Below are 13,408 nucleotides of genomic sequence, written 5' to 3' on the forward strand. Positions count from 1 at the left end.
TTTATTTTACATTTTATTTTTCCTCACTTAAAGTTCCCTGTTAAAATGGGGGTGCGTGTTATACGCCAGTGTGTGTTCTACGCTGATAAATACGGTGTATATATATGGATGGGGGACACGTTTTTGATCAAAAAAGTGCGCTAAGAGCCTCAATTTTTTGACCAATGTGTGCTGCTGCAATTTTCTTTTTTGTATACTCTGGGGGACATTTACTAATCTAGTCTATTCTGGGTATGCTTATAGACCAGGGTATGTGGTAGTCTCCTGTCTATTGTGCTCCTAATTTATCAAAGGTCTCACAGCCCTTGATAAATTCTGTGCTCAGACTTCAGGGTCTACAGCTTAAACTGCATTTAGACCTGCTCCAACATGGTCTGATATTTCAGCGTATTTTGGGCAGATGCGACTTGTCGCACAAAAGTCGCACTGGATAAATTCAGCACCAGTGCATTTTTCTGTCTAAAATAGACAAGCGTGCATCATGAACTAAAAATCCTCTACAGCAAAAGTCGCACAAAAGTCGCACAAAAATAGACTGTGACTTTTCATGCGACAAATTTAAAAGAGAAAAACCAGTCTAAAGAGCTTGATAAATGTCCCCCTCTGTATCTGCCACAGCAGTGTGCACCCGTGTATTAGGTTGTGCTGGCTATTTTTCTTTTTGCTTATATATAATGTGTGTGTATAGAAGAGGAATGTTTGAGGTGGACATTGGGGATCTTATAGAAGTGCGTAGAGCAATGATTCTCATGCATTGTTTTTAAGATTATCTTAAATAATAACTTGCTCCATATATGTGCCTATGTTCATGTCCACAGATTCTGGCCAAGAAGGCTATCCAAAGATGATAATCCGTGTCTGTTTTTTACAGCTAACAAACCTTTTTTGGATTTGACTAACAAAAGTCTTGGCTCCACAAAACAGTCTCCAAAGTCTTACTCAGAGGAAGAAGCAGGAGGTCAATCAAGAAGAAGACGTAAACCTGTAAATTATAAGGAACCTAAACTGGGAACGTAAGTTAAAAGAAATTGTCTGTTTCTTTAGATAATCTCACATTTTTCAGTTCCTAAACTTGCTAACTTTGTGGAACGATGTTCAACCTTTTTTTATTTACTGATTGTAGTTTTGGAATTCTATTTTCTGTACCGGACCATGCAGGCAGCCATCTTGTCTGAGCTGCTTCTTAAAGCATTTAGAGATGAGCTCTACAGTAGCCACATAAACTGTAAGAACCTCATTGACTTCTCTGGGTGCGGGTTGTAGGCATGTTCTGTTACCTGTGCAGAGGTCATTGTACTTGGGGGCGGGATATATATATATATATATATATATATATATATATGTGTATATAATAAGAATTCTTTATTATAATAATATAATTTTTTTTCACACTGCCTGTGATATGTTAAACAAGATGTCTTGAGCCATCAGGCTCCATGGCAAGAATGAAAAATGAAAGACTTTAGTATTTTTTTGTTGTTAAATAAAGGTATGGGAGGGGGGGCCAGGGACAATTGCTAATACAGTAGAACCAATAGCGGACACTCTCGGGGGTAAGTGTTTGCTATTGAGAGATGTCCCCTATTGGGAGAAAAAGGCTCAAAAATGTTTCTAAAGGATAAAATACTGTTAAAACATGATAAAAAGCAATATTAAAATAGAATCACCTCCCTGTACCATTTTTTCATTAATAGTTTTTTTTTATTTTCATAATAAAATAGTAAGGGTACAGGAAAGGCCAAAAAATATATACCAAATGAAAAAAATATATACTGAGTATGTTTTAGAACATAATGTAGCATAATAATTCATAATAGACCCCTAATAAGGGGAAAGCGTATTAAAAAAGAAAAAGTATAATAGCAAAATGGGCATCCCGAGTATGACTATAAAATCAGAAAGATAAGGAAATAAAAAGAAAAGCAATCTAACCATAATGTAGTTAAAGGACTAGGACGTTAACAATCATGAAGAAGCCACCTCAGCTTCACACAGAGTGGGCTCAAAAAGAAGGAACCAAGTGTAACGTAGAGGACAGAAAGGTGACCAGAGTGCCAGGTAGGCCATGATCCCTGTGTTTATGGTGAAAGCCTCTGTACCATTTCATCACCCCATGCCATTTTATTCCCCCTCTTGATCCTCAAATGCCACTTCATTCCCCCCCTTTGAACCACCTGTGCCACTTTATTCCCCCTTTATTACCCTCTGTGCAAATTCATCCCTCCTGTTACATTTTTCTCCCCTATAACCCCCCCTGTGCCATTTCTTCTTTATCCCCTGTGCCACTTTATTCCCTCTATGCCCTGTGACAAATCATTCCCCCTTACCCCTTGTGCCATATCACTTTTCCCCTTCCCTCTGCCCCCTGTTGTTCTTCTTATCTGGCCACAGGCTCAGGTGCAGGGTCTCTCAGCGGATTTGACGTTCTCCAGACATCCTCTGTGCTGCACTCACTGAGAGACTATGAGCAGCGGTGGTTGCCAGCAGTGACTGATGAAGCTCCTGACATCACTTGTCTGTGCCTGCAACCGCTGCTGCTCTCAGTATGTGCAGCACAGAGGGTGTCAGGAGCGTCACTCATAGTGGCTGTACCCCCCTGACGGCGGCCCTGTGTACAAGGTAGTTTCAACAGAGAGGGTTGGCACTCGTTCTCACGTGGTTCCCATGGACGAACGAAAAGCAATATAAGAAAAGAAAATCCCGACACACACATTTTCTTCAGCAATGTGTTACGTGTTTATTCACACTTATTTCATCACACTGTGAAAAGTGATTTGTTTCGGCCAATACCTTATTCAGACTGGACAACCGTTGTATTACCCACTACAATATATATATGTGTATACCAAAGAGAAAGAAAGAGCTTTAGCACTGCTTTACCAATAAAATCAATAACTTTGAGAATAAATGTATGACTCCATATCAGCATGGCTTATGAGGGATCGGTCCTGTCAAACTAACCTGATCAGCTTCTATGAGGAGGTGAGCTCCAGACTGGACCAGGGGCAATCACTGGATGTCTTATATCTGGATTTTTTCCAAAACATTTTGATACGGTATCACATAAAAGATTGGTGCATAAAATGAGCATGCTTGGACTGGGGGAAAATGTGACCTGTTCACACTGAGGAATTTCAGCGGTGGGCAATTCCGCCACTGAAATTGATCCACACAAAGAAACAACATGTTCATTCTTTGCGCGGAAGTCTGCGAGCCCTGCATCACTGTCAATGGTGACGGCGGCAGCTAACAGATGAAATCTCCGCTCGCGGAATTCTGCCAGCGGAGATTCCATTCACATTACTCAGTGTGAACATACCCATTGGGAAATTTTAATTAGGGATCGACCGATATCGATTTTTTAGGGCCGATACCGATAATCTATGGAGGTTAAGGCCGATAGCCGATAATTTATACCGATATTCCGGTATAAATTATCGGCTATTTCTCTGACACCCCCCCCCCCCCCCCCCCTGAAGCCGCTGCAGATCATGGATTTAACCCCTTCACAACGAGCGACGTACATGTACGGCGCCGCGAAGTGTCACTTGGCGCGCGGCGACGTACATGTACGTCGCAGGGTTCCGGGAGCGCCGCGTCACCGGTAGCGGTGATCGGGCCGGGATGACTGCTGTTATCTAACAGCAGGCATCCCGGCACATCGCCGAGGGGGGTCCTGAAACCCCCCCATGACCGCGATGCGCGCAAATCGCAGGTCAATTCAGACCCGGTGACCCGGAAAATAAGAGTGATCGTAGGTGTCCGAGACACCCTATCGGTGTCCGGGCAAAACGGGGGAACCGTCCAGGGAAGGTCGGCGCCGAAGGTCCCTACCTGGATCCCGGATCGCGATCCTCCATGCGGGATTCCCCACGTGCGGCGGCTTCCGGGTCCTGCTAGGTGAGTTGTTGCCTAGCAACATCCGGAGGGCCACAGTTTACAGTGGTCTCTAAACCGTGGCCCTCCAGATGTTGCAAAACTACAACTCCCAGCATGCCCAGACAGCTGTTTGCTGTGTGGGCATGCTGGGACTTGTAGTTTTGCAATATTTAGAGGGGTTCAGGTTGTAGATCACTAAGTGGTCTCAAACTGTAGCCCTCCAGATGTTGCAAAACTACAACTCTCAGCATGCCCAGACAGCAGTTTGCTGGCTGGGCATGCTGAGAGTTGTAGTTTTGCAACATCTGGAGGGCCACAGTTTTGAGACCACTGGACAGTGATTTACAACTTGAACCCCTCTAAATCTTGCAAAACTACAACTCCCAGCATTCAGGAACAGCATAAGGCTGTCTTGGCATGCTGGGAGTTGTACTTGCGTGCCTCCAGCCATTGCATAACTACATCTCACAGCATGCCCTTCCGCAATCAGTACATGCTGGGAGTTGTAGTTTTGCAACAGCTGGAGGCACACTGGTTGGAAAATACTGAGTTAGGTCATAGAACCTAACTCAAGGTTTTCCAGCCAGTGTGCCTCCAGCTGTTGCAAAACTACAACTCCCAGCATGCATGGTCTGTCAGTGCATGCTGGGAGTTGTAGTTTTGACCCCCCTCCCGTGTGAATGTACAGGCTACATTCACACTGGCGGCAGATTACAGTGAGTTCCCCGCTGCAAATTTGAGATGCGGCAAATTTTCCGCCGCAGCTCAAACTCCTAGCGGGAGACTCAGTGTAATCCGCCGCCAGTGTGAATGTAACCTAAAAACACTACACTACACTAACATAAAATAAAGAGTAAAACACTACATATACACACGTAAACTGCCCCCCCCCCCCACCCCCCTTCTCCAATAAAAATTAAAAACGTATTGTACGGCAGTGTTTCTAAGATGGAGCCTCCAGCTTGTGCAAAACAAAAACTCCCAGCATTTCTGGACAGCAATTGACTGTCAAAGCATGCTGGGAGTTTAGCAACAGCTGGAGGCGCCCTGTTTGGGAATCACTGGCGTAGAATACCCCTATGTCCACCCCTATGCAAGTCCCTAATTCATGCCTCAAATGCACATGGCGCTCTCACTTTGGAGCCCTGTCGTATTTCAAGGCAACAGAATAGGGTCACATATGGGGTATCGCCGTACTCGGGAGAAATTGCCTAACAAATTTTGGGGGGCTTTTTCTCCTTTTACCCCTTATGAAAAGGAACAGTTGGGGTCTACACCAGCATGTTAGTGTAAAAAAAATAAAAATTTTTACACTAACATGCTGGTGTTGCCCTATACTTTTCATTTTCACAAGAGGTAAAAGGGAAAAACGCCCCCCAAAATTTGTAACACAATTTCTCCCGAGTACGGAGATACCCCATATGTGGGCGCAAAGTGCTCTGGGGGCGTACAACAAGGCCCAGAAGGGAGAGTGCACCATGTACATTTGAGGTGATTTGCACAGAGGTGGCTGATTGTTACAGCGGTTCTGACAAACGCAAAAAAAAAAAACACACCCACATGTGACCCCATTTCGGAAACTACACCCCTCACGGAATGTAATAAGGGGTGCAGTGAGAATTTAAACCCCACAGGTGTCTGACGGATCTTTGGAACAGTGGTCCGTGAAAATGAAAAATTTTGCACAGCCCACTGTTCCAAAGATCTGTCAGACACCAGTGGGGGGTAAATGCTCACTGTACCCCTCATTATATTCTGTGAGGGGTCTAGTTTCCAAAATGGTATGCCATGTGGGGGTTATTTTGCTGTTCTGGCACCATAGGGGCTTCCTAAATGCGACATGCCCCCCGAGCAAAATTTGCTCTCAAAAAGCCAAATATGACGCCTTCCCTGCTGAGCATTCTAGTTCGCCCGTAGTGCACTTCAGGTCCACTTATGGGGTACCTCCATACTCAGAAGAGATGGGGTTACAAATTTTGGGGGGTCTTTTCTGCTATTAACCCTTGCAAAAATGTGAAATTTGGGGGCAAAACCCACATTTTAGTGATTTTTTTTTTTTTTTTTTACATATGCAAAAGTCGTGAAACACCTGTGGGGTATTAAGGCTCACTTTATCCCTTGTTACGTTCCTCAAGGGGTCTAGTTTCCAAAATGGTATGCCATGTGTTTTTTTTTTTGCTGTTCTGGCACCATAGGGGCTTCCTAAAGGTGACATGCCCCCCAAAAACCATTTCAGAAAAACGTACTCTCTAAAATCCCCTTGTCGCTCCTTCGTTTCTGAGCCCTCTACTGCGCCCGCCGAACACTTTACATAGACATATGAGGAATGTGCTTACTCGAGAGAAATTGGGCTACAAATATAAGTATACATTTTCTCCTTTTACCCCTTGTAAAAATTCAAAAATTGGGTCTACAAGAACATGCGAGTGTAAAAAATTAAGATTTTGAATTTTCTCCTTCACTTTGCTGCTTTTCCTGTGAAACACCTAAAGGGTTAAAACATTTACTGAATGTCATTTTGAATACTTCTGGGGGTGCAGTTTTTATAATGGGGTCATTTATGGGGTATTTCTAATATGAAGACCCTTCAAATCCACTTCAAACCTGAACTGGTCCCTGAAAAATTGCGAGTTTGAAAATTGTGTGAAAAATTGGAAAATTGCTGCTGAACTTTGAAGCCCTCTGGTGTCTTCCAAAAGTAAAAACTCGTCACTTTTATGATGCAAACATAAAGTAGACATATTGTATATGTGAATCCAAAAAAAAAATATTTGGAATATCCATTTTCCTTACAAGCAGAGAGCTTCAAAGTTAGAAAAATGTAAATTTTTTAATTTTTTCATCAAATTTTGAAATTTTTCACCAAGAAAGGATGCAAGTTACCATAAAATTTTACCACTAAGTTAAAGTAGAATGTCACGAAAAAACAATCTCAGAATCAGAATGATAACTAAAAGCATTCCAGAGTTATTAATGTTTAAAGTGACAGTGGTCAGATTTGCAAAAAAGGGCTTCGTCCTAGAGGTGAAAATGGGCTCCGTCCTTAAGGGGTTAAGGACCGAGGACGTACCGGTACGTCCTTGGTCCTGCTCTTCTGATATAACGCGGGGTTACACAGTAACCCCGCGTCCTATCACGGCGGGCCCGGCGTCATAGTGAAGCAGGGACCCGCCTCTAATAGAGCGCAGCGCCGATCGCGGCGCCGCGCGCTATTAACCCTTTAGCCGCGCGCTCAGAGCTGAGCCGCGCGGCTAAAAGTGAAAGTGAAAGTTCCCGGCTAGCTCAGTCGGGCTGTTCGGGATAGCCGCGGCTAATCGCGGCATCCCGAACAGCTGATAGGACAGCGGGAGGGCCCCTTCCTGCCTACTCGCTGTCCGATCGCCGAATGACTGCTCAGTGCCTGAGATCCAGGCATGAGCAATCATGCGGCAGAATCGTTGATCACTGGTTTCTTATGAGAAACCAGTGATCAGCATAGAAGATCAGTGTGTGCAGTGTTATAGGTCCCTATGGGAGCTATAACACTGCAAAAAAAAAAGTGAAAAAAAAAAGTGAAAAAAAAAGTGAATAAAGATCATTTAACTCCTCCCCTATTAAAAGTTTGAATCACCCCCCTTTTCCAATAATAAAAAAAACACAGTGTAAATAAAAATAAACATATATGGTATCACCGCGTGCAGAAATGTCCGAATTATAAAAATATATCATTAGATAAACCGCTCGGTCAATGGCGTGTGCGCAAAAAAATTCCAAAGTCCAAAATAGTGCATTTTTGGTCACTTTTTATATCATTTAAAAATGAATAAAAAGCGATCAATAAGTCATATCAATGCAAAATTGGTACCGTTAAAAACTTCAGATCACGGCGCAAAAAATGAGCCCTCATACCGCCCCATACACGGAAAAAAAAAAAAGTTATAGGGGTCAGAAGATGACAATTTTAAACGTATTAATTTTCCTGCATGTAGTTATGATTTTTTCCAGAAGTCCGACAAAATCAAACCTATATAAGTAAGGTATCATTTTAATCATATGGACCTACAGAATAAATATCAGGTGTCATTTTTACCGAAAAATGTACTCCGTAGAAACGGAAGCCCCCAAAAGTTACAAAACAGCGTTTTTTTTTTCAATTTTGTCGCACAATGATTTTTTTTCCCGCTTCACCGTAGATTTTTGGGCAAAATGACTGATGTCATTACAAAGTAGAATTGGTGGCGCAAAAAATAAGCCATCATATGGATTTTTAGGTGCAAATTTGAAAAAGTTATGATTTTTTAAAGGCAAGGAGCAAAAAACGAAAATGCAAAAACGGAAAAAACCCTGGTCCTTAAGGGGTTAAAGCGGGCGCTTTAAATCAATGAACTGTAGCGGCTCTTGCGGTGCCAGAGACCGCCGCCGCCACTTGCTTCTCTCCCCCTGCCTGTATAAAGCCCCCCTGACTTATAATACCCCATGTCCTGTACCCTCACATATAATGCCCCCTGAGGGTGCAGAACAGGGAGCATTATATGTGAGGGGCACAGGACATGGGGCAATTTATATGAGGGGCAAATGTCAGGGGGCATTATATGTGGGGGCACATGATGGGGGCATTGTATGTGAGGAACATAGGACATGGGGCATTATATGTGGGGGTCACAGGACAGGGGGTATTATGTATGAGGGGCACATGACGGGGGGGATTATATGTAGGGGCACATGACAGCCCACCCCTGTCATGTGCCATATATATATATATATATATATATATATATATATATATATAATGCCCCCCTGACTTATAATACCCCCTGTCCTGTGCCCCTCACATATATTGCCCCCTGTCCAGTGCCCCTCACATATAATGCCCCATGTCCTGCCCCCTCAGGGGGCATTATATGTGAGGGTACAGGACAGGGGGTATTATAAGTCAGAGGGTCATTATATGGGCACATGACAGGGGGGGCTGTCATGTGCCCCCACATATAATCCCCCCTGTCCTGTGTTGCTCACATATAATACCCCCCTGATATGTGCCCCTCACTAAAATTTGCCCCCCTCACTTATAATTTGCCCGTCCATCCATACAGCGCCCGAGCAGTGCTCATCTTTCTCAAGCTGCTACGTTCTTGTACTGTGAGTGAGAGCTGCAGGGACGTGATCTCCGGGCGCCGGCGCGATGATGTGATGTCATCACGCCGGCCTGCCGTGGATCAGGGGCGTTGCTAGGTCTACAAAAGATCCGGGGCACTGGCCATGGCTGAGGGCAGAGCCACAAAAGGAGGGATCATAGGTGGCGGTGTCACTCGGCAGGGTCACTCAATTTACAATATACACTATATACACAGTATATGTCTGTGTACTTCCTTGCTTCTGTGCTCCAACCACTGCTCCTCTGGTCCGCAGCCTATGGGCCATAGCAGTAGGTACCCGGACCAGAGGAGCAGTGGTTGAAGCTCCAAAGGTAGCGTGCAGCTGCTGCATAATCACCGTCCTGTCCAGGGCCTAAAATAGGCCTGTGCATATTAGACTATGCAGCCCTTTTATTGTGGGGGACCCAGCAGCTGGACTCCCACCAAAATAAAATGGGCTGCATGGTGAAATCTCCTTGGTTCAAGTGGCTTTTCAGCTGTTGCAAAGGAACAACTCCCATCATCCATGGAAAGCTTCAGGCATGATGGGAGTTGTAGTTTTGTCACAGCTTGAGAAACACTTATTGGGGTATAGTTTCACTGCAGGACTTTCAAGTGACTACAGCTCAGATGAGAAACAGGCGGACTATACAATGGTTTGACTCACAGGAGACGTCTTCTCTGCTGTCTTTTCTTTTTTTCTTCATCTGGTCCAGACGCCAGGTCTTCTCCCAGCTATCTCTGCAGAGTTGACGCTTGGACATCATTGGTTCCTCATTTTGTCAGCAGATCCTCATTGTCTGTATGAAGACAATAATCATTGTAATCCTGCCAGATACTATGGGGGAGATTTATCAAAACCTGTCCAGAGGAATAGTTGCTGAGTTGCCCATAGCAACCAATCAGATCTCTTCTTTCATTTTTAACAAGGCCTCTGCAAAATGAAAGAAGAGATCTGATTGGTTCCTATGGACAACTCAGCAACTTTTCCTCTGGACAGGTTTTGATAAATCTCCCCCTATGCCCTTAAATATAACCCTGCCAGACATCATGCCATACACTGTTTCATCTGTTTAGCAGAATCCCACCCTTGTAGTGACCTCCCCCGGACCCCTAAGTCCCCTCCCCAAACTCATCTTTGTCCTCATCTTTCAGACCTCTAAGGGCTTGCCCACACTGTGGACATTCAGTCGGCAGAATTCTGCCTGCAGCAGGCGCCACCAAGTCCTCAGTGATAGGACCATGCTGACAGCAATGCAGTGTGGCAGAATACTACCCAAAGAATAAACATGTTCATTCTTTGGGAAGACGTCCATTGCTCCAGCATAATTCCACTGTGGCTATTCCACAGTATACACAGAGCAACAGAATCCCATTTTAAACAATAGGACTCTGCTGCTAGTGGATTTCCACAGTGAAATTATGCCAGCCGAATGTCCGCAGTGTGGATGAGCGCTTAGTCCCCCCAGACCTCTGAGTTCTCCTCCAGATCGCCCTTTTCCCCTTGTTCGGAACCCTTAGTCCAGTGGTGTCCAAACTGTGGCCCTCCAGATGTTGCAAAACTAAAATTCCCAGCATGCCCGTTCCATTGGCTGTTTGGGCATGCTGGGAGTTGTAGTTTTGTAACATCTGGAGGGGGCCACAGTTTGTACACCACTGCCTTAGTCACTCTCAGACCCTCTGTTATCCTCCTCCAGCCACTAAGTCGCCCCCAGATCCCCTTGTCTCCTTCTCCACCACACTTTTCTGCCCTCCTCCCCGACTCCTCTATAATTATTAAAACTTCTCTGCCATCAACCTCCCACACACACACACACACCTCTTTGATGCTTTATTATCTTCTAAACCCCACACCCCCCGATCCCTCTGTGATTTTCTACACTCCAATTACAGCCCCCCTCCCTCATTCCATACTGCTCTTTCTCTCCCCCATCCTCCTTTTCACCCACCTTCTCACCTTGTGGGGAGGATAGCTGAAGCAGCTCTGTGGCGGCCGGATGTCCTCCTCCTCCTCCAGCCAGGGTACGGACCGTGACGTTAGGTGCCTGCGTCCCTGCCCGTTAACTCATCGTTGTTGTAATAAATAAAACAGTGTCCCTGTAGCAGAATGTGACTCCCCTCCACAGGACACAGTTTCCTTTATAACACCGGCCCGAAGAGAGGTCCCGTTCAGTGCCGAAGGGGAGGAGAGCGGCGAGATCCGCATATGCTTTATTAAAAGAAAAAGTGCAAGGGCAGATGAACGGCCCCTGTAAATATGCCACTACCGCCTCCTGACATTCGGGGCTCCTTTGCTGATATATGGGGCTCAGGCCCCGGATAATTTGACTTAGTGACGCCCCTGCCGTGGATGGCAGCGTGAGAAAGGTGAGGGAGCGGAGGAGCAGGACAGCTGACAGCTCCTGCTCCACCGTGCTGTCAGCTGTCAGGCAATTGCTCCGCACGGCAAAACAAGGCGTGCGCACGAATCGCGGGACTTCAGTCCCGGCCTGAAGTTCAGGGCCGGGACTGAAGTCCCGCGATTCGTGTGCACGCCTTGTTTTGCGCATTATCGGCAGGTTAGAAGCCGATAACGGGAAAAAACGTGAATATCGGCCGATAATATCGGCTGTGCCGATAATCGGTCGATACCTAATTTTAATGTACCATTAAATTTTCCAAACTATGTGATAAGCACGTATGTGTGAAAGCTACAATCTATATAGCTTAAATGTCTATTTACAGTAAGCCTATCTTTCTTTTAAAACGGACCTGTGACCATGCCTGACCTGCATGTTTTAGAAAGTACTTTGATTCCCCATGCAGCTATTCTCGAACCTCTTTTATTATAGCTTTGTACTGTGCCATTCCTTTGTTGTTCTTAATAGAAATAAATGATTGAGCCAACAGAGTGTTACCAGTTGGGCGTGGCGCTGCACTTTTAATTTTTTGATTGGATAGTCTCAGACAGCGCCGCAACCCCCCCCCCAACTTGTAACACCCAGTTGAGTTTTTTTGTAGTCACACATTACTACAAAGCATAGAAAATGGCACCACAAGGAATAACTCAGGTAGGTCAGGGAGGCCATAAGATTTTATGTCAAACATATTTTTAAGAATTATTGGTGGGTTTTTTTCTTGAAAATTTCTATTTTACAATCAATATTTTAAAATCATTCTGAAATCTTGCAGTTTAAATTCTGACCACTAAGTCGAAAGTTCCTGTTTTGTTAAGGAGGAGGCTGCTGGAAAATGTTCTGTACAGCATTACAGTGAAAGGAGAAACCAGTAGAGAAGGTGATGTTCATGGCTAAGAGTCCCTTCCTGTAGAATGACCTTTTCAGAGATCACAGAGCATGCACAGGAACCTTTCCCATTCATATCAATGGGACTGGGACTTGGTGTAAAGCATATCTCTGAATTAGAAACAGCTCCAGCAAGATGGCTGCCCCCCATAATAAATTACAAAAAATTTAATTATTAAAAAAATAAAAATCAGGAAATAGAAACCGATTTAGTATCTGGCTGTAATCAGTACAAAGAAATCTAGGTGATAAGTTTACTTTAAATATAGATGTTTTATATTTCCTAAACCAATTATATTTTCATACAGGATATTAAATTTCGATTTATTTATAGCCTCCTCTTCAGGAATGTCACATTACTTTATCTTCCAAGTTTAAAGTGCCTGTCACCTGCTTTGACCATAGCAAACCCCATACAATGAAGGAAAGTATTTAGGGCACTAATAAGGGGTGTACCTTTGTTATAGCTGTCCCTGCTTTAAAAACTGCAAAAAAAAAAGTCAGATGGGCGGTGCCAAAGCATGAGAAGCCACAGACTGGCACGCCTCTCCTCTCTCCGTCCCTGCTCCGTCCTCCCTTTCCTGACAGTCAGAGCTTGGTGCTGGAGGACGGGATGTGAAGAGATTGAGAGGAGGCGTGCCAATCTGTGGTTCTCAAGCTTTGGCATCACCCATCCGACTGTTTGCCCGCAATGAATAGTCTTTCTTTTCGCCGTTTTTAAAGCTATAACAAAGGCACGCTCCTTATTGGTGCCCTTATTCCTCTCCTTTATTGTATAAGGTTTGCTATGGTCAAAGTAGCTGACAGTTGCCCTTTAAAAGCATTACCTAGGATTAGAAAAACAAAACCCACCACAGCTGTCCTCAGACTGTGTGTAGTATTGCAACTCAGTTCCATTAAAGTGAATGAAGCCAAGTTTTAACCCCTTCCCGCTACAGGACATATGCCTGGGCCGAATGGGTGGAGTGCTGGCCATGCAAAAATGTTTTAAATAAATGAGTGGACAGAATAGAGATTACAAAATAGAGAAATAAAACCTGACCGCACATCCACAACTTGTACAATGATGCAACCTCCGGCACTGCAGATGTTTTGAACTACATATTCTATGATGCCTTAGCAGCAATTTGG

At 44.5% G+C, this 13,408-nt stretch overlaps 1 protein-coding gene across 4 annotated transcripts in view; it reads left to right on the top strand.

Moving 5' to 3' along the window:
- The window catches only part of SGO2 (shugoshin 2), a 55,951-nt gene that overhangs the window by 37,286 nt on the left and 5,257 nt on the right, over positions 1-13,408 (top strand). For all 4 annotated transcript variants that reach the window (XM_056533984.1, XM_056533986.1, XM_056533982.1 and 1 more), the window contains one exon: positions 872-1,013. In XM_056533984.1, coding sequence (XP_056389959.1) covers positions 872-1,013 — 142 coding nt within the window. The remainder of the gene's footprint in view (positions 1-871; positions 1,014-13,408) is intronic.

This window comes from Hyla sarda, chromosome 8, assembly GCF_029499605.1.
Source record: "Hyla sarda isolate aHylSar1 chromosome 8, aHylSar1.hap1, whole genome shotgun sequence".
NCBI classification, from domain to species: Eukaryota; Metazoa; Chordata; class Amphibia; order Anura; family Hylidae; genus Hyla; species Hyla sarda.